This window comes from Varroa destructor, unplaced genomic scaffold (assembly GCF_002443255.2).
Source record: "Varroa destructor unplaced genomic scaffold, Vdes_3.0 BEIS01000005.1, whole genome shotgun sequence".
NCBI classification, from domain to species: domain Eukaryota; kingdom Metazoa; phylum Arthropoda; class Arachnida; order Mesostigmata; family Varroidae; genus Varroa; species Varroa destructor.
In genome coordinates, this window is record NW_019211458.1 from 33,908,812 (window position 1) to 33,936,017 (window position 27,206).

General features: G+C 38.6%; 1 protein-coding gene across 2 annotated transcripts; it reads right to left on the reverse strand.

Moving 5' to 3' along the window:
- Positions 1 to 6,603: 6,603 nt before the first annotated feature.
- Positions 6,604 to 25,683, reverse strand: LOC111251293 (putative glutamate receptor). 2 transcript variants are annotated; one of them, XR_015328664.1, is made up of 13 exons: positions 25,555 to 25,683; positions 22,663 to 22,754; positions 21,762 to 21,862; positions 21,322 to 21,412; positions 17,202 to 17,315; positions 16,706 to 16,809; positions 15,964 to 16,046; positions 14,239 to 14,456; positions 13,787 to 13,948; positions 12,499 to 12,623; positions 11,685 to 11,922; positions 11,247 to 11,355; positions 7,069 to 7,097 (listed from the first exon to the last, which is right to left on the reverse strand). XR_015328664.1 is itself a non-coding variant. In XM_086990461.1 (12 exons), exons 2-12 carry the CDS (start codon positions 22,738 to 22,740, stop codon positions 6,939 to 6,941), a joined length of 1,344 nt encoding a protein of 447 aa, XP_086846587.1. In that variant the 5' UTR covers positions 22,741 to 22,754; positions 25,555 to 25,683; the 3' UTR covers positions 6,604 to 6,938. The 2 variants fall into 2 exon arrangements, 1 of the variants encoding a protein (XP_086846587.1); XM_086990461.1 differs by lacking the exon at positions 11,685 to 11,922 and having other exon boundaries at positions 6,604 to 7,097.
- Positions 25,684 to 27,206: the final 1,523 nt, after the last annotated feature.

Sequence of the window (27,206 nt, forward strand, 5' to 3'; positions counted from 1 at the left end):
CTAAGTGTTTATCTTAAAAAAACACCTAAAAATATGAAAAATCGACGAAAACCGTACAGAATTTCTCTCAGTGAAGGTCTACGCCACCCGTAAATAGATTCACCAATATTTTTGACAAAAAATATTTGGAACTGTTATACGCTAAAATTCGCACCTATCTTTCATAGTGATAATATTTATACTGTAAAATTATGTTTTACCTACAAATATCCGAAATCTGTTTTATGTACTATTCGCTAGTACTGGAATGAAGAAAATTTATACATTTTCAGGTATCTTCAGATCATGCCTCGACTAGGTCGTTAGTATCAAGTAATTTTTGCAGCTGTCATATATTATAGGTTAAATCTCGTGAAATTTCTGCCGTGCAAAAGAAGTTTGATACCTTTAAGGCACTTTACAGAAGCAAGAAAACTTCTTGATTTAGGTGTTTCTAACGGTAGCATGTCAGTAACGGCATGTAAATGTAACGGCATGTCAGAATAGATTTTTCTGCTCTGGTGGCTATGGTTTCCTACTAAATTCTATAAATTAAAGCATCGTGCCTGCTTAAAAGGTCAGGCCACATACTCCTACCTTGTACAAAATAATGTACAATATACAAATGGGCCGTTGCCTTAGAGCGGCGCTTAAATGGATTGTATTTGAATTGTATTTAAACCGCGAATTAAAATCAATTTGGCATAGTTCAAAGCTCATTCTCTTTTGGTATCGCCTGTCTGATTTTATAGGATTTCTGTTGTGGGTGAGAATCTGAATTACGCGTTCCAGTGAACTAATTTTAAAGAGTAGACAAGATACGATCAGCGCTTTTTAGGACGTCTTTTTTTTTTTATATAAAAAAGCCTTTACCGAGATACATAGTCGCAAGAAAAAAAATTTAGGTAATCGGTCTATCAGATTATCATATCTTCTCGTCTCTATTGACTCTATAGATTTCTTAAGAGGATCAGAATTGCATTATGAATTTCAGATTCATCTGATTTGTATACCTTTTACTTGGATTAATTCCGTATTAGACAATATGCAATATTCGAGGATAAATGATAAAGGAGATTTCAATAGGACAACAAGGAGGACACTTTTAAGGCAAATTCGCATGATAAAACAGTTTCGATCAGTATAGTCACCCCATAACCTATCCGTCAATTTCGGTTTGCTCTTTAACCATAATAGTGTCCCACTACGAACACTGGCGGCAAGAGTCAACGCGATTCGGAATCCTCTGATCATTAGAAAAGCGAACATTTTCTGTATTTGCCTTAAGTCAACTCTATTAATTTGATATAGTTTTTGCCCAGACGGGAATTGTTAGAAATCTATGGAATTAGTCATTGAAATGAATAGCTTCTTGCGTTGTTCATCCGATCCCCATATTCCCGGCATCAACTTGCTGAGGTTTTGTACGGTCAGGCCCAGCATTTGCTTCATATGTGTTTTCAATTGAACTTTGGTCAACTTCCGATACCCAGGGTGGTATTATTTAGAGCTTACGCTCAAAAATAGCGGTTTGCTTTGTTCTGGTTCGCTTATGGCTGTGACTATTAATGACGCCATCTAATAACGCATAAGTTGTTAGGATCATTCTTTTTGGCATAGGTGTTCTGCTCAATCTGTTGTCGGCGAAATTCCGCAAAGTAGATAGAGCTTTGTGTAACTTTTTCCGTGATATCATGGTTGAGCTGTTCTCTTCTCGAATTTCTGGGTTATTTAGAGATTTAGCTGTAAGGTGTTAAAGATAGTTTAAGATCATGTCCCAGTTCCTCGAGTGAAAAGCATTCCTTACGGCCTAGAGCATAGCCAAACAAAATTATTGGTTTTCGAAGGATCTTACTCTTCTCTTTTGGGACAGACTTAATGGCAGAAAACGTAGACTAATCCCTCTTAAGCTAGAACTGTTTTTTTTCCAAACACTTAATTTTCTTCCGTTTTTTTGTTCAGTTTCTACATGCTAAGATTTCCTAGCCACTGCTGTAAAAAGGCGGAGTGACCAATATCAACTCGATGCTTCAACAGATTTAGGCCAACAGGTTTCGCTAGTCCTTTTTCATTATTTTTGGGAATTGACTTCAAGCGACATCCTAGCAGCCATTTCTCGAAGGGTTCTCCGATAGCTGCTTGATATATGCCCAGCAGCGTTCGGTGGTACCCCCTATAGTACTGCTTCTTTTGCTATTTTTGTTTTTCGACTTCAATAGACTTTTACCGATTCTTCTTTTTGGTCAGCTCAGTCTTCTTGTGCAAGTAGGTTCTGGGTTTTCTAAATTACTTTATTTAGCCAATTACCCTATTTAGGCTACGTGGCTTCCCTGCTTCGTTGAGGGCTTTTCTTGATTTCACGATATTTTTTGTCCATTAGTACTTAGATTCTCGCCTATTGTTTATGGGGTATAATAAACTTTTTTTTTTACTTCGTTTATTCTTGTTTAAATTGTGGTATGAATTATACATAGTGAGTATCAAATGCATCATAATATTTGCATTTATTGCTTGCTCTTAAAGTGTAACAATTATTTCAGTTGTCTAGAGGAAGGTGAGCGCGACCAGCTGACCAAATGAGGCTTCCTTTAATTTTGCTAAAAGTCCCTATAAGTCGTTAGTATATTCTGATGTACCTGTGTACATTTATTTATCTAAAATTTATTTAAAACATGCGCAGTTTGGACATTCCATAATTTTACATATTGGTATTGTCAGGAACAGATGGTAAACGACTGTTTATTCGGACGCAGTTGGGCTATGGAAGCCTCAGCCGCTGTGTTGTCAGTCTTTGACCAACTGCTTAGTCCCTCCCTAGTAGTTCCTTCGTAAGTTTGTAGCAATTGGTGATAATGACAAAGCCTATGTGTTACCGCACCTATAAAAACGACCGAATCACGCAGCCTGCCAGGCGTCTATTGAGGTAGACAATATATGTATTAAAGGGGAATGCTGAAGCCACTAGCCAGGTTATTATAAAAAGTACGTTGGTGAAGGGATCACCGTTTTTTCGCAACCGTTTGTGTCGGTAATTTATATATAGAGCATCTGGTCTTGGCAAAGATAGGGATAAGCTGAAATGGATTAATAATGCTGTCCTTTATTCTGTATCAAAATGTTCTGTATCTATAAAATACAATCATAAAAGTTTCGATTATATAATGAAACCATCTACCTAAGCAGTACTGCGTCTAAAAGTAATAAGTAAAACGTATTTTTTTTTACTGTAAACTATTGAATACAATGCTTTCAGGGCATTTCGCAAGGTTACGGATCCGGTATACAAAGATATGTTTTAAGAAATGTCTTCAATTATTTTGTACTTAACTGGTTTTAATCGAAAAAAATAAGATAACTGGGCTGTTATTTACCGATATATATATATATATATATATATATATATATATATATATATTTTTTTTTTTTGGGACAGTTTTTCTGCGCTTAGTACTTGGAGCATCCTTCCAATGAGATAATAAGGCACCGATATTTGATCCTAATGCAAAAATAAAAAGAGCTCTATGCAAAGAAACGAAGCGTCTTTGCGAAAATGAACCTAAGCGTGAAAAGCTGCGTCGATTGACGTGTACTTGTAAAAAAAATCTGCCCTTTTATCTGTTGTGCATTTCAGTAGTCAGTTGATTAAAAACAAGCTGCAATGAATGACATGTTGGAGCATGTCGATCATCTTTGCCACTTTTGCGGTTTCAAGCCGAAATTCATAATCGTATATTCTCGTTGGAGACCTAAGAGTATTTACACAACACGAACCCAAAATAAGGATTCAGTTATGGAGACGAATGTGGTCTTGGCGCGATTCCGAGAAACGCCTGGTCATTTTTTAAGCCATGTTAGCGGGCAAATGTTCGAAATAAGAAGTAATAAGCATAACGCATAACCCATGAAAAAAGAGCAATACATATTTTCCATATATTCACGTTTGAGAGGAATACAGCTGGCTTGCTTAAAGTTTAGGAAATGGCGGCACTGTAATAAGGTGCTGCCAGTTACTACTAATTTATAATTAATAGACAACTGAAACGTGATGTAAGTGTAAGAACAAGTTTCACTCAACCAACAAACTTACTTCTTTAATTAAAGCATATTTTTACCCACAATTATGTATTTTACAGAGCACGACCTGAAAAGTTCCTTTTAAAACGGTTGTCGACTCCTTCCTGTAAGGGGCACACGGACTGGAAAAAAAAAAAGGAGGTCTCAGAAAAAAGATGGGTCGCTTTTGTCGTGTATTATGGCTATTGTACTTGTGCTGTAAGTGTGGGTATGTACAGTTGTAGGTATTTGTATAGATTAATTGTCATAATTAGGCCGAATATTAGATATGGAAAAACACAAAATTCCATAGCCTGTATGTTTAGTGTCGTTTTTTGCTGTGGTAAATGGTCTCATTGAGTTGATATCAATGCGCGAAGTAACTGGTCGTGTTGTTGATGTTGCACTCTACCTAGAAGTACTAGTTAAAGTACTAGAAATAGCTATACCTCTAAATGCATTTGTGTTTCCATTAATTATCTCCGATTAGATAAAAACGTGTGTATATGAAAGTACATTAATAAAACAAGGTTTCAGTTCATTAGGAAACAAAATTCAAAAGGAGATGATTTTTAATTGACAAGTTACATTAGTTTTGGCTCCCGTCACATGCATTTACGACTAAGTGTACTTTGTTTTGATTTTGTTCAGAAACACAAATCGGAGCAATTTCGATTCTGAAGTTTTTTTGTTCTGTTGCTTTCTCAAAAAGTTCTTTTACCAGAACCTATGCAGACAAGGCAAGTTACTGCGATAGTTAACAGTCTGCAGTCGTCTGCTACGGTACTACGTAAATCATTGGAGCTCGATAACATGCAGAAAAATCAGGAGACTTTCAAAAGTGGCCTCGAAATTCATTTGTTGTATATTATTGTGCTCATCGCTCGTATAATCATTAAACACCTATAGCCCCAGCTTAAGAAGCAGCGTTTCACATTGATCTGCTGCGCCACAGGGGCGATCATCAATGATCTACATCGAATTAAAACGGGAAATGGCGTATAACTCCGGACTAATTGGACATTTCCATATTGCTCTTAGTTGATATTATCTTAGTGAAGTAAATACGAGGCCAATTCACTTGAAATGTCATCGACAGAACAAATGGTCTAACGGGTTGCTGGTATTCATAGTCAAATTCTAGCATTGTCTCTAATAAACCATGTACGTACCTCATATTTTATTGATCGAATTTTTTTAAATAAAAAATGTATATAGTTTCCGAATTTTTTTTTTTTTTGGCTATTTCTGTTACTCTCTGTATACACAAGTTGAAAGTCCCCGCTTCCTTAAGCTTCACTTGTAACCAAGTCAGATTTTTATTAAATAGTACTTCTGCCGAAGAGATGGCAAGCGCCTACCGTATTGATTGGCCTACTTTTTTAGATGCACCTTACCTTTATTGGAGTCGTGAATAACCCGTTTAGTCATTCTATCTTACGACAGAGCGGCATCGTCTGGATGTACGATGTTTCTTTCTAATAGCATACAAAGATCGCCCCTTTTCGTTTGTGAGTCAAACTCGTTGCCTGCTCGATTTACTGAACTTTCGAAGTGCCTACAACATCTTTCCGCTAAGTATTTCTGTGACATTGCCCTTTTGTATGCGAACGTTCTCGCGTATCGCGGAGTATGTTATGTATTTTAGCTTACTTTTCAATCGCTGATCAGCAGTCATTGTACGTTACAGTTTACTTCCAGGATTAAGTGGTCATCGCTTTCATCCGTCGTTCATTGAACATACGTTGGCATCTGGATACTAACGATCCTATGAAGGTAACTTCGGAAGTATCGTGACCTTTTGGAAAATGGAAAATCTTGCAGTATCTCCTGTGTCCACCTAGTTAATATCGCTGAGATGGTGTCTCGACAAGTCGACTATTATTCAGTTTTATAGACCGCGACGCTCTGTGCTCGCACTTGCCTTTCTATCGATTTTACCATAGCTTCTTGCGTGTTCGTAGATTTATGCCGATAATATGGAGCATAGTGTCGTCGATACGTTTACGATATACGTCGATACGAAATCGATTACGATTAAAAATATATTTGTCAGCAAATTGCATCACTCACCGTTGCTCCACTTGGTCCACTTGATCAATAACGGACTGCCTTATTTTTAAACCCGGTTTTCGAGAGATCATTTTGCCATCACTTTGCCAATTGGTAGCAACAAAACAATCCTCCTAGCGTACGTTGTTCTGCTTGCTTACTACAGACGTCAGGCTATCCGATTAGAGTTTTCTGAAGCTATAAAGTGAGTGCATTGTACGTAAACAGAGTATAATACATGCACTACGTTGACTCACTAGTCATTGGCGAAAGCGACTTTGAATTCAATTTGATATATTTCATGGCCGCGCAGAAATGGGGAAGCATCTTAGCGCCAGTCTGAGCGAGGCAACTGACATTCAACTGCTTATATAAGGCGAAACTTCAAGCTCGAGACCCACTGATTCAAGCTTCGAAGACGAAACCTTAAAGTTGAATGAATCCAAGGTCTTTCTGTTGTTGCGTGTTCTTCTGTTTCACATTTAGCGCGATAATTTTAAAGCGTATACTCTAGAATTAGATAAATACTCTATCGGGTTACATCATTTTATTGAATAATATTGTAATATCATGTTCGTTCGTTTTATACCGTGCAATTATAAGCAGACAAGTAAAGCGTTTTTCTTTCCTCTGGTTTTTTTTTTTCTCAAGAAGAACTTTCTTATTGCGGCGTATACAATGCTTTCGCATGGTTGCTCATTCAATATTGTATCGATTTTTCTTTTATTTAATAAAGATTTATTTAATGGTATTATGTCTAAGTGATTCAGATCGAAAGGGGTAAGAAACTCATGATGTTATTAATTCAGTTAAATTGAAAAAAATGTCTATACTTTTATGAAATACGTGAAATTTCATTGTACCACTTCTTGGGTTAGACAACGTGTAGTTGTAGAACGTTTTCGATAGATGATTGTACGAGATATACCCTCGACCGTAAGCGCTACCAGAGACACTCCAAGTCCGATCGCAAGCAATACCAAACTGCCAAGTATGTCATCCGAAGATAATGGCTGAAATCCAAACATACAGGTTACTATTTGATAGCAAGATCTATCTTGATAATGCACACACGCAAGGACTCATTAATCAGGTACTATCATTCTGAGGGTAACGGTGCGCTGCTTCTTCTATAATCCAATATACATATATATATATATATATATATATGTTTTTCTAAGTTTCATTAGAATCACGCCGACACAACCTTCGACTCTTTTGATGGCCTGCGCAATTTATAGTATCGACGGTATTAACAGCGTCCAAGCTCCGCTAAAGATCATTGTATAGGTGTATAGCTTTAGCTAGTATACTATTTTTCGAGGCTCCGATTCTTAAGGGATGATGGGCATTAATATTTGTTTTACACAGCTGAACAACCTTACAAATTCTTACTGAAAAAACACTCGGCAGGTATCCCTTACACAAATGTAATATATGTGAAAAGCTACCTCGATTAAAGAAGGACGAATAATTGGTTGTGATAAGTCAAATAACGAAGTATTTTTACCAGTCAGGTCCGATTGTTGCTATCCTAACTAAAGTTGAAATCATTTAAAAACGTCCTGTTAATACCAAAGGCCTTAGAGTATTCGCACGAAGCTTCTATCTCTTCATCTGGCCCTATTAATACATCACTGCGAAAACAATAAACCTAAGTTCAATTTCAAAGGGCAATAACGTAATGTACTCATAAATACATTCTAAGGTCACACTGCAGTTTTTTTTTTGCCGATTCTATGATGTTACTGTCCATAAGAATACGACAACTGGAAATTTTTTACAAAAATAAGTTGACGATGCAGCTACAGCCGTTGGGAAGCATTTTGATTAGAACAAAAAATTTAAAAAGTGCGCGCAGAACCCAGGTGTACTGAGTGGCCCATTAATGACAAAGTTTTCTACGGAACTGTTCCGTATTTAGAACACAGGCTATCACCACATAAGCCCAGCAGGACTATCTAGTCTTATCGTAATATTCTGAGAAATAAATTTCTTAGTGTTGGCACTTTTAAAGCTGTGACCCCTAACATCAGGAAAAAAGTTGTCACGTATGGCCTCAAGATATGCTTTAGATACACTGGCGTAGTTTTTATTATCTTGTAACTTTATACTAGCGAATATCTCTGGAGCGGGCTTGAGCCGTTTTACATGAATAGCATTGCCAAAGGCACTCGTTAATTCAATACATTAGATAAAAGAGAAGACTAATTTGTAGATCACGCTAAATTCATATAAAATATAGACAACAGAGCATTTCCTCGCGCCACCAGACCGGTTAATATAGTTTAGAAATTTTTTTTTTCGAATCGCACTAGATAACGCTTGGGATGCAGCAGATTAATTATACGAAAATAGAAGTTATGCATGATTTAAGGATTGCCGTAACTTTCGCCGTAATAAAGTTATCTCTATAATATAGCTCAACGAGACATCGGTACGGTGTTGAATTAGCAGATAATTTGCAACAAGGTTGCAATAAGAACTGATTGCAATAAAGGCATTAACCAGTATGCGATTCAACGCTATTTCTAAAAAATAATTAATTTTAACGTAGAGACACAAACAATTTCGGCGGGAAACAACATACGGCCTCGTATCGTACCTCAGACAGATGGGCAAACAAGTGGAAGAACCTAGACATATCGTCATTCTATCCTAAAATTTGGCTGGGATTTTTTCACGCACTCTTAAAGCTTTCCTACATGTGGAGATTCCAGCCTGAAATTTGTGCGGAAGTTTTCGTGTACCGACAGATTACGGACTTATTGTAACGGTACAGTTGGCAATGGAGATCATCTCCAAGTAGATTAGTCTTTCACACGAGACCTAATTGTTCGGAGTTTTTACGCCCGATACTGCAATTAAACATTGCTCCATGTGGCTAGCTGCCGTATGAAAGGACAAAGTGTCTCTGCCCGATTTAAAACCAGAGCATGCCCTTAACAGCAGGCTTGACAATGTAAGATATAGATTGAAGGTCGTAAATTTTCAATTAAAAAATGAAAGGCCTTCTGCGAGAGTATACAACGCATAGCCGAGAGCTTTGGTGGAAGTCAGTCCATCTCAAAGCTCATGGGCGTTAGCCTTCAGATTTGGTAAATGTAGAAATACAATACTTGCCCACCTTAAACAAATTAGCAAGGGAAAGCAATCAGACAAATGGACATAGAGATGCTTGTTTTCCTCTGCTCACAATTTCAAAACCTGTTTGGTGATCTAGTGCACGCCTTATTCACTACAGTTTTATGAATCTTAGCTTACCCGGTACAACTGAAGTATACAGTCAACTATCGACTATTAGTAAACATTGATAAGCAGTCGACATTAGTAAACTGAAGTAAACTAATAACATTTAGTATCGCACCATAAAAATAACGATCACGAAAATGCAGGAGATACAGTAAAGGCTCCTTGCCATCGACCATACAAATATTGCTCCCGTAATTATTATGCATTTCAAAATCTCGGTAGTCTCTTAATAGGTAAGTTATTTAAATCTCAACATGATGCCGATATTGCCTCTTATGGCTTTATCTCTCGTATCCCGAGGTTACCATCCAAATAACAGAAAGCCATAGATAATGACAGTATTTCAATAGAAAGTAGAAAAAACAAAAACGGCTAATTCGTGGCAGAAAAACCGCGAACTCATGTTGTGAAACGTTCAAGGATGCACGAAGAGAGAGTCGCACGCTACAGGCCTAGCTAACATTAAGCCGATAGAAGCCAGCCCAACGTCGCTGGTAGACCCTATTGGACGAAGGACCGCATAAAAGTAATATAATGGCAAACCTTGTCAGTAGGCTGTAAGCTGTTACTCGCCTAGCGCTTAAAATCATTTTCCTACTACAGAAGCTCACGAGACAAATATATTACGCTGCTGATCATTGAACACACAGTTTCAGGTAGAGGTATTTTCACGGGCAAGGTGTAGGCGAACCGATAATTCAGTATGCAACCTTGAAAACGAATTCAACAATAGCTGATAGTATGTAACTTGTATGTATGCATTGTATTCATGTTGTGCCTGATTCGTACTAAGATATTACCCTAACTATGTTTTCTGTCAAAAAACTTGTCAAAGCAGAAGCCTCATTGCGGGCAATATGAAAAGACGAAAGCATTATGACTATAGTTGATTATGTATTTTGCCCCTTTTACTTGCAGAAGTTAGGTAAGGTGTAAGTAAATGTACAAGAGGAATATATGGTGGATTAAGTTACTTTGAACAGCACATTTTCAATATCACTGTTTGGACAGGTAAATTTTCTCACTAACAAACATGAGGCGTAAAAGCGTATCTCCTATTACTGATAAGCAAATTTGTGTGTAAGAAAAAAAGGGGTTGCAGTGTGTGTATTAAATCGCTCGTTCTCGAGCTGACAAGCGTAGGTGACACAAAATTCTGAATTAAACCCAATGATTTTAATCATAAACAGCCCGGGCTGACGCTTGCTTACTCTTGTTCCAGAGAGGAACATCCATAGAAAGGTTGCCTGCACAGTGTGCAGCTGTCTATAGATTATAATGAAAAGCTAGTTTTTTGCACAATTCACGTTCCGTCCTAAAAATATATATCGACACTAGCGCCAAATGACTCTATACCTACTTGTAGGTTTAGAGTCGTTTGGTTATTAGATTTAGGTTGAAGACATTGCAATAGCTTTAGGATTATAGCGTCTTCTTGGTTTAGAACGGCTTGTTAGAATAACAGCAAGAAGAGTGAATGATTAAGATACGGAACAAAACAACGACTGACGCCGACGATGCGCGGGCCCATACCTTCAACAGGTGCTCAACACTGTCCAATAAGCGTTTCTCTTACGGAGCTGACGCATATGAAGCGTCGTGTATTAATATACTGTATTATTTTATGCTCAGCTTGTATATGCACCTGGCAAAGATTTAGGTAATTTGTACACACACAGTGTACAGGCACAGTCTTCTAATGAAGTACAAAGGATTAGGCCAGCCTGCTCAAAGTAAATAACGAGCTGGTTGGTAGCTGGGCACGAAACCGCACGTTAACGATCATTGAACAGTGGATGGTATTTTATATTAAAAAAAATGTACACTTTCCTCGTTGTAGCTAGAAAAATATTTTGACCCTATATACTTCACCTACAACTCGACGAGTTAACGGAAAAATTGTTCCTTACCTTGGGTTCATCTTTGTTGCTGAACGTGAAAGCCATACATTTGTAATAGTTATGTACTGTCCAGAGTAATTTCTGTCGATATAGGTTCGATTCTCGGCAAATATGTATTCTGAAATTAGAATATAAACGTTCTTTTGTTATCATCGTTACCTTGTATTATAGACAATGATCAAACATTATTAGTCAATTGAAACGTTGCCAATTAGGTTGGCTGACGAGATCTCTAGGTATTCGAATGACTAGGTAAGGACCCGATAAGTCTTACACGTCTTGCTACAATATTTATGAAGGCAACCTGTTATTGGTATAGCCTAGGTAATATTGGAGTCTCTTTTTTATTAGTGGATTTTCTTAAGACTCCAATAAATATTTATTAACTATCCTGTATAAAGTTAGAAAAATATAAATATATATATAAAGATCCGACTATAGGCGTACTTTAGCTGTGTGATGGAGACGCCGGACGTCAAACTTCAATCGTAGAGGGTCGTAAAAATATGGGTTCCTTTGAAAACGTGTAACCAAAGTCGCAGTGTAACATTGCCATGTAAACCGTCACTATTTTTAAGACGATTAAAAGTTCTGCAGTTCGTGCTGTATGCTCTTTTGTGTAGTCATAACTGTGCATGGATGTTTTGAAGTATTACACGCGTTCCTTTTCTCTGGGCACATTTGTCTATAAGGTTACCAACATAATTTTATTCATCATATTATTATCATCATCTATAAAACATAATAATTTAATTTAGATCCCAAAAATAGGTATGTCTGGTACTAAACAACAGCTTCTTTGACATGGCGTGCACGACGAAAATTCTACTGGCTTTTAGAAGAATTTTACCCAGAAACGGCTTAGTACGTTCAAATGCCAAATTTTTGGCCTAAAAAATGAACTTGGCTAGACTCGTGAATAAAACGAGCACTCTCTCACTTTTGAAGGGAGATAATTGCTTGATAAGTTCGCACCCTTGGCTTCCGCTTTTCTACTGTACAAATTTTCTAGGCTAGCTTTTTCACGGTGGCAAAAACCGCTGTCGGCAACCCCTTTTTCTTGTTTGATATACCGGTTCTTGTTAGTCTAAATTCAGGTCACAACCTTGTGCTTCAAGGAAATAGGTAACAACAGTATCGTAGAATAGGAAAAAAAGCAATACAGTATCAGCAAATGAAAAAGGAATAATAAATATCGAATAATAAACAATGATCTCTTCAAAACAAATTATTACTTCATGTAATTAAGTGATATGCTCACCCCTTATTTATGTTTCTTGTCAGTTCCGAAGGCAAACTGCGTGACAAGAAAATGTCTCCGCTGAGAAGTCCAAACCCCTTTGTGGTCACCATCGTTTTGGGGCAGTAACCGAAGACCTTTAAGCTCTGCGTTGAAACTTCTACTTAGTTATACGAATAGCAATAAACAATTTCCGTATTGTACGTTTTTTAGAACTAAGTATTAGGAGATTGTATCGATCACCGCCGTTTTTTTGCTCGTATTTAGTGATTAGTTCTGCTGCAACAAAATGCGCAAGGGCTTCATAAACGTCTCCAGGATTAGGACAATGTTTTTTGCTACTTTTCTGCTATAAGCTGAATTTCTCGTTTGCGAAATTTCTACGAACAGGAGAAACTGAATTTCCTAGCGATTTAAAATGACCAATTGTCGTTGGTGCGCGAGACTAGTGTTCAGATGCGCCAATCCTCGTTGGTGACGCTTGAAAACAAATAAGTTTTGCTCGTCGGGCTCACTTAAACATGGTCATGCAGATTTTCCTGCATAAGCAGGTAGTGATGATTGAAATCGGATTTACGTTGCAATAATTGCGCTTGACATTTACATGAAAAACCATGTGACACTGGCATTCAGGCATGTGTAATGTCTAACGTCACATGTAAAATGAGCTCAGTTTTCTAAAATTAATGTGACCTCTAGCATTTAGTACGCTACATAATTAACGTCGCTAGTTGACTTTTTGTTTGTTTTTTTTTTTTTTTTTTTAGCTATTCAAAGGAAGTTTTCAAGCTAGTCTAGCTGATAATTAACAACAAACCTTTCGTTCGATAAATAGTGTCCAGTAACGCCCGTCAATTTGCGTAATATCAGAAAGTAACTGAGCATCGAAATTGCTCCGGTTTGTATTTCTGAACAAAATCGAGTTTAGTCGTAAATGCGTGTGACGGGAGCCAAAACTAATGTAACTTGTCAATTAAAAATCATCTCCTTTTAACTTTGGTGAATGAACTAAAACCTTGTGTTATTAATACGCTCTCTATCTAATCTAATCGGAGATAACTAATGAAAACACAAATGCATTTAGAGCTATAGCCATTTCTAGTACCTTAACTAGTACTTCTAGGTAGGGCGCAACATCAACAACACGACCGCTTACTTCGCGCATTGATATCAACTATTAGAGTGACAAAAAAAATGTTGCTGGACATGTCGCTGACGCGTTTTTCCACAACTGCTATTTTGTCCAACTGTTGAAATCAAACCCTACACCTGCCGCATGCTACCTGCATTTAGCTCTACACAGCCATACCTGTAGCATGAAGGAGATACCCATATGTTCGCTACCGACGAGAACCCCTTGTTTCTCCGAGACCTTTTTTATAAGTGAGAATAGTTCCGGTCCATATCGAAAAGTACCTCTCACAGGAACTAAACGGGTCGACAGCCGTCTCAGAAGGTCGGTACTTGCTTTCTGAAATAAATTCAACGTTTAGCCAAAAATAATTATGAATCCTTTATGCTTGAAAACGAATAACAGTATTCTCAGTATAATGTCAAGGGCACACAAGTTAGACGTAACGGATAGGCCGACAAGGTATCCAACAGGATTCGCATTTCTTATATAAAAGTTCTTGAGATAAGCGTAGCACAACTATAGCGGTCTTAGACGTCTTGGAAGTAGCGGCCAACAACTATTCAAGTGGAACGACGACGGTTAGGACAATTTGAATAGAATAAAAAGAAGGACAACTTTAAACGTACCGTGAAAAGCGCTGATAGAGTGGAGTCTGCTTCAGCATAGATCTGCATCTTTCTGAAGCGTAGTATATCTGAATAGTCATTGATGAAATCTTCGTTCTTTTTAATTGCCATCGACGAGGTGAGCTCCGAGTTGAGGAATGTCATGAAGGTAACCGATATACTTAAAAGAAAACTTAACTGACACAGTCTGAACCAATCGCGCTGATGTTTTGATTCACCTGAAAGTGTACCAACTAATTAGTGAACGCCTTTAGTAACTACTACCACTTACTAGCTTACCCTCAACTTTTTCCTATTAGATCCAGACGGCCAGAGAATCAGTTCCGGACGTTAATAAACAGAGATTTGAAGGTTACACTGAACTGCAATGTATTATATCGTGAGTTTTACGCCCGGTATTGCCATTAGGCGTTCCACCGGACGGTTGACTCCCAGCACGAAACGAAGTCCGTCCACGTCCGGATTCGAACCTATATTACAACATATCCCAAAGATTAGCTGGCTACCTTAGAAAATTATACCGACAATGTGTTTTCATAAAAATTGTTATAATATTTCTAGATCAATTTCAAGTGTAGATCTTATGATGAACATGCAGCCCCATCAGGTCAATCTATAATCTCACAGAACTCCCAACTGCTAGTCAAACGCCAACGAGTCCGAACATGTTTTACTAACCAGGGTAACTGTTCTTGAGGTAGTACGGGTTGCCACTTCGGCCATCTCGGCAACTCGTCGTCTTTACAACATTTCAAACATTTTTTTTTTTATCTATGTCAGTATTCACTGTCTAAACACCTAGGTGACCATGCCTTTAATTACCACACGCTATCAAAACACGTCGTACAACTTTTTTCTCCCACGTAAAAAGGCTTTAACCGAAAAGTTCAACGGCTCATTAGATTTGATATTTGAACGCGAGCGATTAGCACATACAGACGCCCATTCGGCCCTAAAATTAAAGCTAAGAAAGATATTTTTGACTACGTTAGCGTGAATACAAGTAAATAGATGCATAGTTTACAAGTACATACCACCTTATCCGTTTAGAAAGAGATTGAACAATGAAGCAGAAGTATTATCATCTTTCCAAAGCACCATCGTAGAAATCTATAGTAACTCGTTGTTGCATTTGTTCCGTATGGAGCCCAATAGCTTTAGGGTATGACAGTAGATCGAGAGAATCTTGATGGACTGCATTGAAAGAATACCAGGTATATTGGAGGAGAGCTATTACCAACATCCAATCCGAGCGTTCATAGATTATTGAACACCTTGATTATGCAGAGACTTAACATCCAACATACTGGAGTGTAAATTTATGTGAGAATTAGAACAAAGTAGTCTAACGATGTAAACTTTTTTCCATATTATCATCTCTTATCTACACGCTTGTCTTTGTAGTCTTAGTGGGTAGCAAACATTTTTCACTAACTTAAGACATCAGCATTACGGGGCAGTCTAGCAAAATGTTCCGTTGTCTACCATTGATAGCGTCGAATTCTTGATCTGTAACTGTCTCTGACTGCTTTAGATTTCTAATAAATTGAATAGATTGATTATTACATAGTAGGGAGGTATTTTTATACCATTCCTGGCGTACTATTTTTACTTACCAGGACGATTCACGACTAATCTTAGTTACATGTTCAAGCACCAAAAATAGGTGCAGTAAAAGGCATTCACCTGTATAGTGATTCACCTGACCCTTATTCGTTATCCTACCTTGAGGGAATATACGGGAAAATATTTCCCACATGAAGCTGAAGTAAGATGTGGCCGGTTCTTGATTCCGTGAACTGAGGTACCTGGAAATTTGCAGAATGAGTACTATAAAATCCGTTGAACATAAGCTGAAGTTTTAGCTTTAACAAATATTTTTGGCCTGGTAAGTGGGCTACAATTCCAAGAACTACAAGAGAGCAGTATTTTCCTATTGAGACGATACAGAATCAAGCGTCGTATTGTCCTCAATGAAGTCGAGGTGCTCTCTGAAACTTTCCACTGATCAAGGACTTATAATCGTCTACTATGGGGCTCATCTATGCAAGTACGGCTTTGAAAATAGTTTTTTTCTGGTTATCGAGCCTTCATTAGGTCGTTGAATATCGCATGGTTTCCGTCTCAGTCAAAATGGTTAAGAATGGAAGCGGGCATCAGAGAATTTCTGCCATTGTAGATCATCTCATAATCTCTCATTATGTTGTTAAGTGAAATGTTCATCGGTTAGCGTTGATGAAAAGTGCCAATGACAAATCATTGTAGCATGTAGAAAAATCTTACCCGTTTTTGAAGTGTCATCTCAAACAGTTATAAGTTTCTTCTATTATATTAGGTTCTGGGCATTGCTCAAAGGAAAAGTCACATGTTGCTGGGTTCTAGTCATCAATACCTCAGTCTCACCGCTTACGCAACAGAATGATATATTTTATTTAAATTTAGACCGAATAGTGATCAGGGAACTTGCCTGGTGATGATCCAACAAACTGCTGGAAGTAAGACGAGACTCACCGCCAGTGAAAGCCAAACGTCTAACTGGAAGGCTTTTGCAAAATTGAAAGGGTCGATTACCTGAATTTTGTTTTTCGCAGGAAAACACAAAAGATTGAAACGTGTCGACCAAAGAGATGTCAATAGCTCTACGTCTAGGAACGCTGGTGTGTATATATATAAAAATGTAGTAACGTTTTGGGTCGAAATGAAAAAATAGAAATTTGGTCGCATTACCCTCCTAATTACCCGGTCTAGGCCTATAGAATACCATCTGAATTCGACCTCACAAGTAGATACGCTGACATGAAAACCGTAATCTGAAACTCTCCTTTCAGCTTCAGTTCCTTGTAAATTGGGCGCAAACATGCAGATGCATCTGAATGTTTTAGGTGCAAATATCGTGCATGCGTTTGATGATACGGTAGAGAAGTCGGGCGAACTTTGCATGGGGGGCAGATGTGGTGTGGTACCTTTGATGGAGCAAACGTCAACAACCGGAAATCGACGATATCACATGTCCCCTGTCCAACTGTGGAAAAACGCTCTGCCGTTATCGTTGATGGCCCGAGAAATCCATCAATCTCCTAAGAATAAATTTATAAATAAAATTCATTTGTGCGTTAATCATTACGAAAAAGTATACATTTTCAAAAATTCAAATACAGTAAACATGTCCTAAAAAACATTTAAGTGATCAGTTGAAGATATGCGTCTTGCAAGCGGCCAGTTTTTTTTCAATATCATTCTGCTGCCACGAAATTTACAACAACTGCCTAAAGATACCCGCGTAAAAACATCTTTGCTAAGGACACTCCGTGTTAATATCGATCATTACTTAGTGAATGAAAGTACTTATTCTATAAACAGATTTTAATTCTAGCCAAGAAATTGATCGACAACAATTTTTGTTAGGTCATGAGCTAATGCCATATGATTTAACGATTCTTTAAGTTATCAATATCATAAAAGAATAGGTAGCTTTCACTACACGACCATGGGAGGCGGCGTAACGTAAAGGTTCAAAGAAATCTAGGGAGATCGATTAGCTTAATTCAGATTGACGGTCACCATCACGATAGAAGGATCACTGCTAGATTCTTCTTCTTCCATTGGGAAAGGCTGAAAACCTTTGGAGGGCAAAAAGGTCGACCAAATTAGGCAGGCCGAAAGGAGTTACAACACGGATAAACACGGAGTGTGTATTAAGCAGCGTGAAGTGCTATCGAACTCTTCAACAAAGAGAACAAGCTAAGTGAATCGTGTGTTCGTAGAGGAGTAGAGCCACATGACTAGCTTGAAAATGGCGGGTTATATTAGCCTGTTAAAAGCGAAGCTGGCGCACTTCGAAGTTGGGTCACTTCTAAACTACCTTGGCTAGAATGATGATTTCTTATAGGTGTCATTGCTTTTATTTCGTATGTAGTTGCCTGAACGCCCTGGCAGGTTTTGGGCAGCTATAAACTATTTTCGTTTCTATACGTAATCCCATTTATCGCGTTTTACGTAATACGCCCGCTTACCAGCTGCCTTTGCTTAGTTCACGAATTAATTGAAGCATAACTATGAGGTCTGGCATTGTCATCTAATAATCATCTTATTCTCGGCTACTATCTCATAGTAGCAGATGCTGTTCGTATTTATTGCAAGTACCAGTGCAGCACTATGTCCGAATCTGCTCGACGTTGCCACCAACTTGTTTCTCTTCAGGTCGACGCCGTTCGTTTTCCTGACCTTTCCTCGGCTAGCAGCAGAGATTGAATCATGCCTAGTCTATGGCGATCATATGCTCCAAGCGAGTCCTTCTTGATCAAAGTTTCGCAAGCTGCGCATAGAGTACACCCCACGCATTTCCAACTGGTCCAAAGATAACTTACGAGCGAAGTAGTTTTACTTAGTTCTCGCATTTTCAGTTCTAATTCGTAACGAAATGGCAATTTCGTGGCAGATAGAGCCCTTAGAACTCAAGCTCTGCTTTCGTGAAAAGCCTGCTCGATTGTGGCAACGCATTCCTGTCCTTCGGGTCTCGCCGTGTAGGCGTTTCGTTGTTGGCCTTCAACATCCTGGGCTGTTCTTGAAAGGTTTGCATTATTCACGTGCTGCGGTTTCACCTAAGGCCTCTTTGTCTAATGCCTTAATCAGTAAATTTCCAATAAACTTCCGGGAAATCGTGGCTTTTAAAGTGACAAAAACTTTGGTTTTTCCTTTCGAACGCTTCTCCTAGAGTAAACGCAGTCGGTTTCCACTTACAAGTTCGTCGAAAACCGCGCTCTTCTACAGCCAAATTTAGTGTGCTAGCAGGTAGTAGTTTTAAAGCTATTCAATTTCAAAGTTCGCCAAGTTCGCCTGTAACTACATCGTCGAGTAAGACAGTATGCGCAACCGTTAGTTCCTTGTAACAGAGTTGCCCACCCTGTTGTAACAGAGAGAACACCCTTACCTTCGTAGCAACTACTGAGGTTCAGTTGTCCTTGCCCTTACGTTTCTAACAACTTAGGGATCTAATTCGTTAAGTTAAAAAGCATCGAATCTGCCTAGCCCACCGTCAAGCCTAAATTGCAAAGCTTCTACTATTTGCCTGTGTATTTCTAGTAGAACTTCGAAATCGAGTGCACCGAGTCCTATCTTAGGAGATATCAGCTATCGTTATGTAACGGTCATCTGAGACTATCATTATGGGCTTTGCTGATGCATGTCTACCTATCATTTACTTTGGAAAGAAGGCAATCAGTCAAGCGAATACCACCGTAACGTTACCTTTTTTTAGTGTATGTATTGACCTGTTTAATAAGCTTATGTTGTATTACCTTATCATCTAAAAGTGATATCATTGGTCTGTAGTGTGGCTTTTAGACGAGGGCAGCAATTGTTTATGCATTTGAATACGTATCAACAGCAAGGCTTTACGGCCTTCAAAATATCGTCAGGTTGTGAAGATCCGCCTATGCATCAAGCCCTTTCTTATAGAGTGATGCGCGCACTTTTTCGCGGTCACTTAGGTCCGAGTCTGTTACATAACTGATGCATGGATAGATTTTTCATCAACCAAATTCGATCTGATTTTCGCGACCATCAGTCTTCCGAAGGCTTCTCACCGTCAGAACCTGCTGGGTCAGTCAATTCTACATAGTGAATCTTCTAATATATATATATAAGGCTTGTCATCTTTGTCCGATGCACCGAAAACTACTACGTTCGGTTTCAAGTCAGTAATTCTCGCTGTTGTCGTTACTGCGATCGTTATTATGATTATTACCATCCTTATACGCTGGTTAGTTACATGAAATTGCCAGGTAATTCTTAGCTGGTGCCACCCGTTTCAAGTCGATGCCTTTTTTTTTGGGCTTGTATATCTTCATTAACTAGCATTTCGTTTTAAGCTTTTCATACAGAGTTCGTTAGATGAACGTGAGACGCAAAACGGACCTGTTGTTTGCCGCGGTAAATACCGTTAGTCATATATGGCGGACCACGACTTACGTTTATGATAGCAACCCAAGTGTAGCTCAAGCCTCTGTTATCAGCTGATTATTATGTTCCTAAGACAAGCGAATCCTTGCACCAGTTCTACAAGCTGGAGCAATGATATTTTTCAACCATTTTTTCAAAATGCACCGGTCTTGGACGCTTCCTATACTGATGAACGCTTGAAAACAGGCTCAGTGGAAAAGTGTAGGTATAAAGTGACGACGAAACAAAAATGAAGAATAAGCACGCATGTTGAATGTTGGCTGATCAGACTCTGCCGTGAATTGAGACCGATCTATTTCCGGTGATACATCCTAGCCGGCACACCTCTAGTAAATGTACCAATGTCGAAACCTGGGCGTCTATCTGTACCACAGTGGATTTACTCGGTTCGACTGTGAGTTCTCTATTTCGTACATAACTAGTTGCTTTTGAAGGCTGACGTTAAAGGTTCTCAATATAGGCAAACACTTTGTGTGTCGAAAATGCTAAATATGAAAGAAAAACACAATGTTCGACTTTGTTATTTTATCGACCATTTTTAGAAAGACCCAATTTGTTTGGCTAAACGAATAAGCTTCCAACAACCAGTTTTCCGTTGATCGGCATCGCTTTCATCGAAATTTAATGATCTTCTTTTGGGCAGTATTCATTCTGCTGGTTCAATATTGCGGAATTTGTCCTAGTTCAATTAAAACGTTAAGTATAGGTGGTGCAGTGATCCACAGTGCGGCATGTTGAAAAGAGTCAGGCTTGCTTGACAAAGGGGTTCGCTTCTTCTTTTAAGAGGTGGTTTTCGTTAAGTAGTATTAGACTAGTGTTAAGGTGTGAATCTACACGAATCTATGCATTTATATGCGGTTATTCAATAATGGCTTGTCTCTTTAAGTAACACATTGTTGATAAAAGAATGATATGGCGATATTATATTTTGAGACCGATGTCTGGAGCAGCGCAACAACTGCACAAAATGATCAAACGAAGTGTAACATTGAGACCATGTAGTACTTCAACGTTTCTCAGGACGACGCTTATCAAAAACACCAACATATCGTGCTTTCAAACGCATGGCGTGCACCGAATACTATCTATACTATGTACAACTCACGTATAACTAGCTCATACATTTCTTTGAAACATGCCCATGATACCGGTGAAGGTTCCGTTCGGTAGCTTACGTCCGTGGCTCATGTCCTTGTCAGAAACAATTGATATTCTGGAAGTTCACAACGAGTACATATCTAGAAGCACAGGTAGCGGAACGTTAAAGAATTCGCGAAGCCAATATTCTTCCTGGCCGCAATTACATTCATCTTGCATTACCTAATACAGGTTCAGATCGCATTTTCCGCAAAACACTACATTTGCTTAGCAGGCTCATTACGGTGCGTAAAGCAAGCGTCATTAGGACAATTATTTCCTACTCTGTAATCGATTCGTTTCAGTTAAAGGCTTTGTGGAAAATACAAGAAGAGCGATACTCGGGACTATTTCTCCAATTGCCTATCGCACGGCGTCTATGGTATATTAAATGCTTAGGTTTCATCGCTTGCGTACACACCTACCTGTACTTCGATAACGATTCTATGCAGCCAAGGAACTCTGCCTGAGCCCCAACGAGCCGAACATAATTACCCTGTCGCTCGCGTTTGACGTACGGAGGAAACTCAACACGATCAACAAACGGTAGTAAAAAACAGACCTCACATTATTAAAAGCTTCACTTGGAGAAAAGTTAAAAATCTCCTTCTGTCGAAGGTATGTTTTTCCTTTGGGTTAATTTTACGTCGCCATATTATATGAAATGAACCAAGGTGATATAAATTTCAATTACCAGTTATCAAGGCCTAAGGTTTTTGTCAACGTTAGACAAATTGTAGCCATATAGTAAGTTAGCCAATGTTAAACCATGAAAAACGATTAGTCTATACGGTCAAGTTCTATACGACGCATATTTTTCTAACTTTTACACAGAACACTGTTATTTTTAGCATGGCATACGTTTTTAACTTAATCCCAAAATGCTTTATGTTTATAAGATAAGAGCTCTATTTATGTAACAAAATAAATGTCTTCGGACTAAAAGATCTAAATCTTCTTTTTCAATTATGCGTAATATATATTTTTGAATATCATTGATGTCCTCCATAGTGTGACAAGGTATCTTGGGCAAATTTGTAACGTAAGCGCTTCAAAGAGTGGCGAAAAGCTGTGGTCTTAGTGGCTATCCGCTTTAATTGGTAATATACGAAGTCTCATAGCTATGCTGCAGAAACCAGTTTCTTCTCTCAATTGACAACACAACCAACATCGCAAAACACTCTCTTCCATATAATTAATAGATAATTCCAGATAATTAAACCGGACAAATACTTAACAGAGATTCAAAATAGACGTTTTTTCGCAAAATTTTCGTATGAATTAGAGATTCGAATTGGTAACTTGGCTACGCATAATTGAACTTACATTGATAACAGCGAACCGAAGGATCCTGTCTGTTGCATTGAACTTTTTTCTATAGGGAAGCACGATAGGCTTGTTCATACTGGACTGTAAGGCTGTAAACGCGAGGACAAAAAAGTTCGACTCTGAAACACGTTCCCGTAACGAGTGAATTTAAGACCTAGAATTGTTCTAGTTTTACGGGTAATTTATTTCGTAATTGAAGAAAATATCTCTATTGATTCGGCGAAATAACACAGTTGCACCGCGCACGAGGATATATAGTTCATTGTCTAATCGATAAACGTGCGTTTGTAAAATCTCGATGACTAGATATATCTATATATATATATACATATATAGATAGAATTTAGATATATAGCAAATGGATAGAGTTATAAAAAAGTTACGTTTTCGGGTATCATTAGCAGAATCTCATAAACTTCTTATGCTCGAGCTGTTCATTGGACACACATCGAATCATCCATTCCCGAAATTCATACGTTTAGGCTATATCTAATTTGCCTATACAAACGACAAACTATTCACAGGAACGGCAATAAAATGTCGCTTTTTCATAGAACCAAATCACAGCCTTAAGTTCAGCAAGCTCTTCTCACAAACACGGTTACTCAATGGCCGAACGATACCGTACCGCGCAAGCTAATGGTTAAAAAAGTTTAAATTGGGCCATTTTGCAGGAAATTGCAGACGAGTCGGTGCCTGTTCTCACGCGCTTCAAGGAAAGCCTAAACGGGGACAGCGGTTAATGCAATAAGTGACCACACGTTGGGGAAGCCAAACGTCACTGAGCTCCGCGCCGATCGAACATCTCCTCTAGCATAAAAGTTGAACGAGTTTACCTCGGACAATATGTGGCTTTAAGGAGACAGTGTTATTTGCCATTGCATATTCGAAACGCTGAAGTAACTGGAGGAAAAGTTTGGCGAAGCGATAATTTTACGTGGGATACGCGTACCATAACCACACCATTTTTGTGACGTAATATTACCTGATTTTTTCATGCGGACCTTATAAAATTGTATAGGACTGGGTCCCTTACAATTAAGAAGTTTACAAAGTGTATCCAACAATGCGTCACACAACTTCCTGGCCGGCTGTACAGGTGTACGTGCTCCACTTCTGGGGTCTTGGTTGGACAGACCACAAAAGCTAGGTAGTGAATGGCTGCAAGATACCAGGACAGGGTACAAGTGGTTGACCTTATTCGTTTTTACAATCGACTTAAGTGGTCAGACATAAGAAGACCGGCCAATCAGACATCGAAATTGTTCAGTTCCTTTTACTGAAATCTTGCTCTGGTTCATATGCAATGGAAAAGCTGCTGATAATAGTCCATATGTGCAGATAAAATCATCGTATCGAGTACACTTTTAATACTTACGCTTCTGATATGAAATATAGAGTATCATAAATTATCCTCAGGAGACCGGAATATTAGATCTTTGGAAATTCACTTCGAAGAAAATCAGCTAATAGAGTTCGGTGCAACGAGAAATTTAAAACTTTTCTCCGTTGCTCAGCACGGTTATTAATAATGTCAACAAGGCAGTACCTAGGGGTCAACATTTGGGTATAGTGAAAGTAGGAATTTTTCGAGGTCGTGGTGAAGCTACAAGGACTAGAAGGTGTGCACAACAATGGTCCGTCAAAGCTCTGCTTTGACTGTGACGACTGGGGCGTTGTTATGCTGGACTGTTATTGACATGCTCCGGAAAAAAATTGTGATGGGTCTGTTATGGCGGGGGAACGACCGGGAAGGTACAAAAGTGAGCTTCTAGGCTCTAAAACAAACAGTATGACTTGGTTTAAGCTTGCATAGTTGCAAGTTCCCAAATCCCGTTATCTCCAAAAATTCAGTCCGACAGGAGAATATAGCGAAATACAGGGCCACGTAGCAGAGCTCTTCAAGAAAGTAATGAAGCACAACATTGTTTCAAAACAACAAGATTACAGAACGGCACAGAAAGAGGCTATAGCGCATTAATTGTTAGGCTTTGTCACGGTACTATCCACGGACGGCCAATGACAATATAAACTTTTGGAGATTTTCAGATGGACAACATAATATATATAATTAATAAAGAGTAGCCCAGCTAGAAGTACACGTCCTTGATAATATGATTCCATTTTTATGTTTTAGACGATATCGGTGAACAAAAATGGTCTCGGCAGAGAAGAGGTAGGAATTCGGTAAACGTTGCTAGGGGCTGTTTACTATGGTGGGCATCCGTCCAGCTGCTAGTTTTACTACCAGAAGAAAATCTACTCATCTTAGAGTAATACCACAAAGTTACTCGACATAATAGAAAACTGTATGCCCTTTTCGGAACTCGAGCAAAGGACAGCTACGGCCTACTATCTTCGCGCTGGCCGAAGCTTCAGCGATATTGAAAACCTAATTTTCATTCTAAAATCCATTGTTAAATTCGATACGGCTTCTTAAAAAAGTCGAGAAAGACCTCTATGAGGCAAACCAAAAATTGTCTCGCAACTCCTATGTAAGTCGATTAGGTCAAACGCAATGTTGGATTTCAAGCTTCAATGAACTGTGGCAACATGAGCGCGTGTTCGACGCTTCGGTCTCTTACACCTTCTGAAGAATGTGTCTTCAAAGTTGTGAAGCTACAAGCTCTAGCGTGTCTCTGTTCATCGAACACTTTAAACATAAACTAATAACTCGTCTTGATGCGGATTAAGTAGCAAACATATCAATTTTTCCGTAAGCACAATCGCTGTTTTTAACGATGAAAACGTAGCAGTAGTAATCTTTGTGAATTAGATGTCCTACTTTATATGTTTGAACAATTTTAACGATAAGCTATGCCTAACTCTATTATTGTATGGTGTAAAATACCGAAAATTGTAATCATGAGTGATCCCTATCATGCGTACCATAACACAAAGCTGCGAAGTTCTCCGTTCCCGATGCACCGATTTCGAGCTGTGACAAATGACACGACCCTGTCAGGTATGTACAGCATCGAAACTGGGTCGTAAACACTAACGCTCGCTGTTATGTTTTAAATATAGGCCAAAGAGGTGACCGGGCCAAGACTATCTCAAATAACCATAATGAAATACGCCGACTACCTGTTTTTACACGAAAGATATATCATACATTTTAAATTTGCTATTGCTTATTCTCTAACTGTACGTAAATTATAGACAAATTTATCTGGTGGTTTAAAATTCCTATTAGAAAGGTCCAGTGGCTTCGACCATATCGCGTAGACGTTGTCTACGTAAAACGAAGAGCCCACTGAAATTGAGAATGTCCCATTGAAAGCAAAGTATTTAGTGCGATTTTTTCAAACAACAAGTTCAATCTCCTCAATTAAGTCTAAAACAACCTTCTATATATATATATATATATCCGAGCTGACATGCAACCAGCAAAGGACATGGTTCGGTAGCTTGTTGTAAAAAAAAAAGCTTGTAAAAGAAGACCGCAACAGTTCAGCGCTTAGGACATGTATGTTAAGAGAAAGATATTATACAACATAACAAAAGCTTAACTGTTTCGTCTCGGACGCCGACTCTGTCGTGGCGCGAAACGTTTGAATCGCATTAATACATCGGGAGCGAATGATCAGGATTCTAATTGCTCACTGCGCCTAGAGACGGGCCTGCTCCTTAGCTGTTACATATTTCAGGTTCGATATTGTCTAGAGTAGGCGCACATATAAATGTAAGCTTTTAGCTCTTCGTATTCAAGTACATCAATCATTTCAGGAGTCTCCATACTATTTACGAACACGTAAGTTATCGGTGTAGAATTGCCCACATTGTCGAATGGCAAACATACTGTGCCATGCATATCTGCGATATAAGATGGATGAAGAGACTGATACAGAGTGGTATGTTGTCCTACTTGTTATGCCGAAACAGATCCTTAATGAATATGCCCTTCGCTGCTTTGCGAGCGGAAACCCATCGAATCGAGGGAAATAGAATTCTGAGTAATGAACAATGTACCTAGTCACATAATTATGGTTATGGCGATGTCGGGTATCACAAGAGACCGGAAGGAAATCAATTGTAAGAAAGGACAGTCAAAAAGTGATGCGATACTCCGCTATAAGCAGTAAAGGGTTAGGTATACTTTTTGCGAGGGTTGGACAACGCTGGGTGTAGATTAGATATAAGTAGAGACGAGACTGTCCTCGCTTTCTTCACAGAGCCACAATATACTGAATAATAAAGTTGAGCATATTTCAACTATATTTCTATGTATAACCGAGCTGCCCACGATTCGACAAATCGATGTCGTTCTACCTCATAGTTGAAACAACATGGAATGATATGAAGTTAGGCCATCTAACAATATTTCAAGTTGCAAAGTAGATGGCATCAAGATGCGTTTCTGGGAATCAGTAAACATGAAGGATACAATAGACTTAAGGGTGAGAAACAGGTCCGTAAAAATATGCCTCAGATGGAGGCAGCTTTGAATGCTTTTATTAGTACAATATATGTAGCCCCGAAGTACGATCTTTTCACGCAAACGGAAATCATAGTGAACAACATTAAGAACAATAAAATTG

Bases quoted from the DNA above. Each gene is read 5' to 3' on its own strand.
- LOC111251293 (XM_086990461.1), bottom strand. From the start codon at position 22,740: ATGAACAAGCCTATCGTGCTTCCCTATAGAAAAAAGTTCAATGCAACA. The intron at 13,949-14,238 runs GTACGTTTAAAG...AATTTATTTCAG, and splicing joins CTCTATCAGCGCTTTTCACG to AAAGCAAGTACCGACCTTCT. The intron at 7,098-11,246 runs GTAAGGAACAAT...TTTGGATTTCAG, and splicing joins GCAACAAAGATGAACCCAAG to CCATTATCTTCGGATGACAT.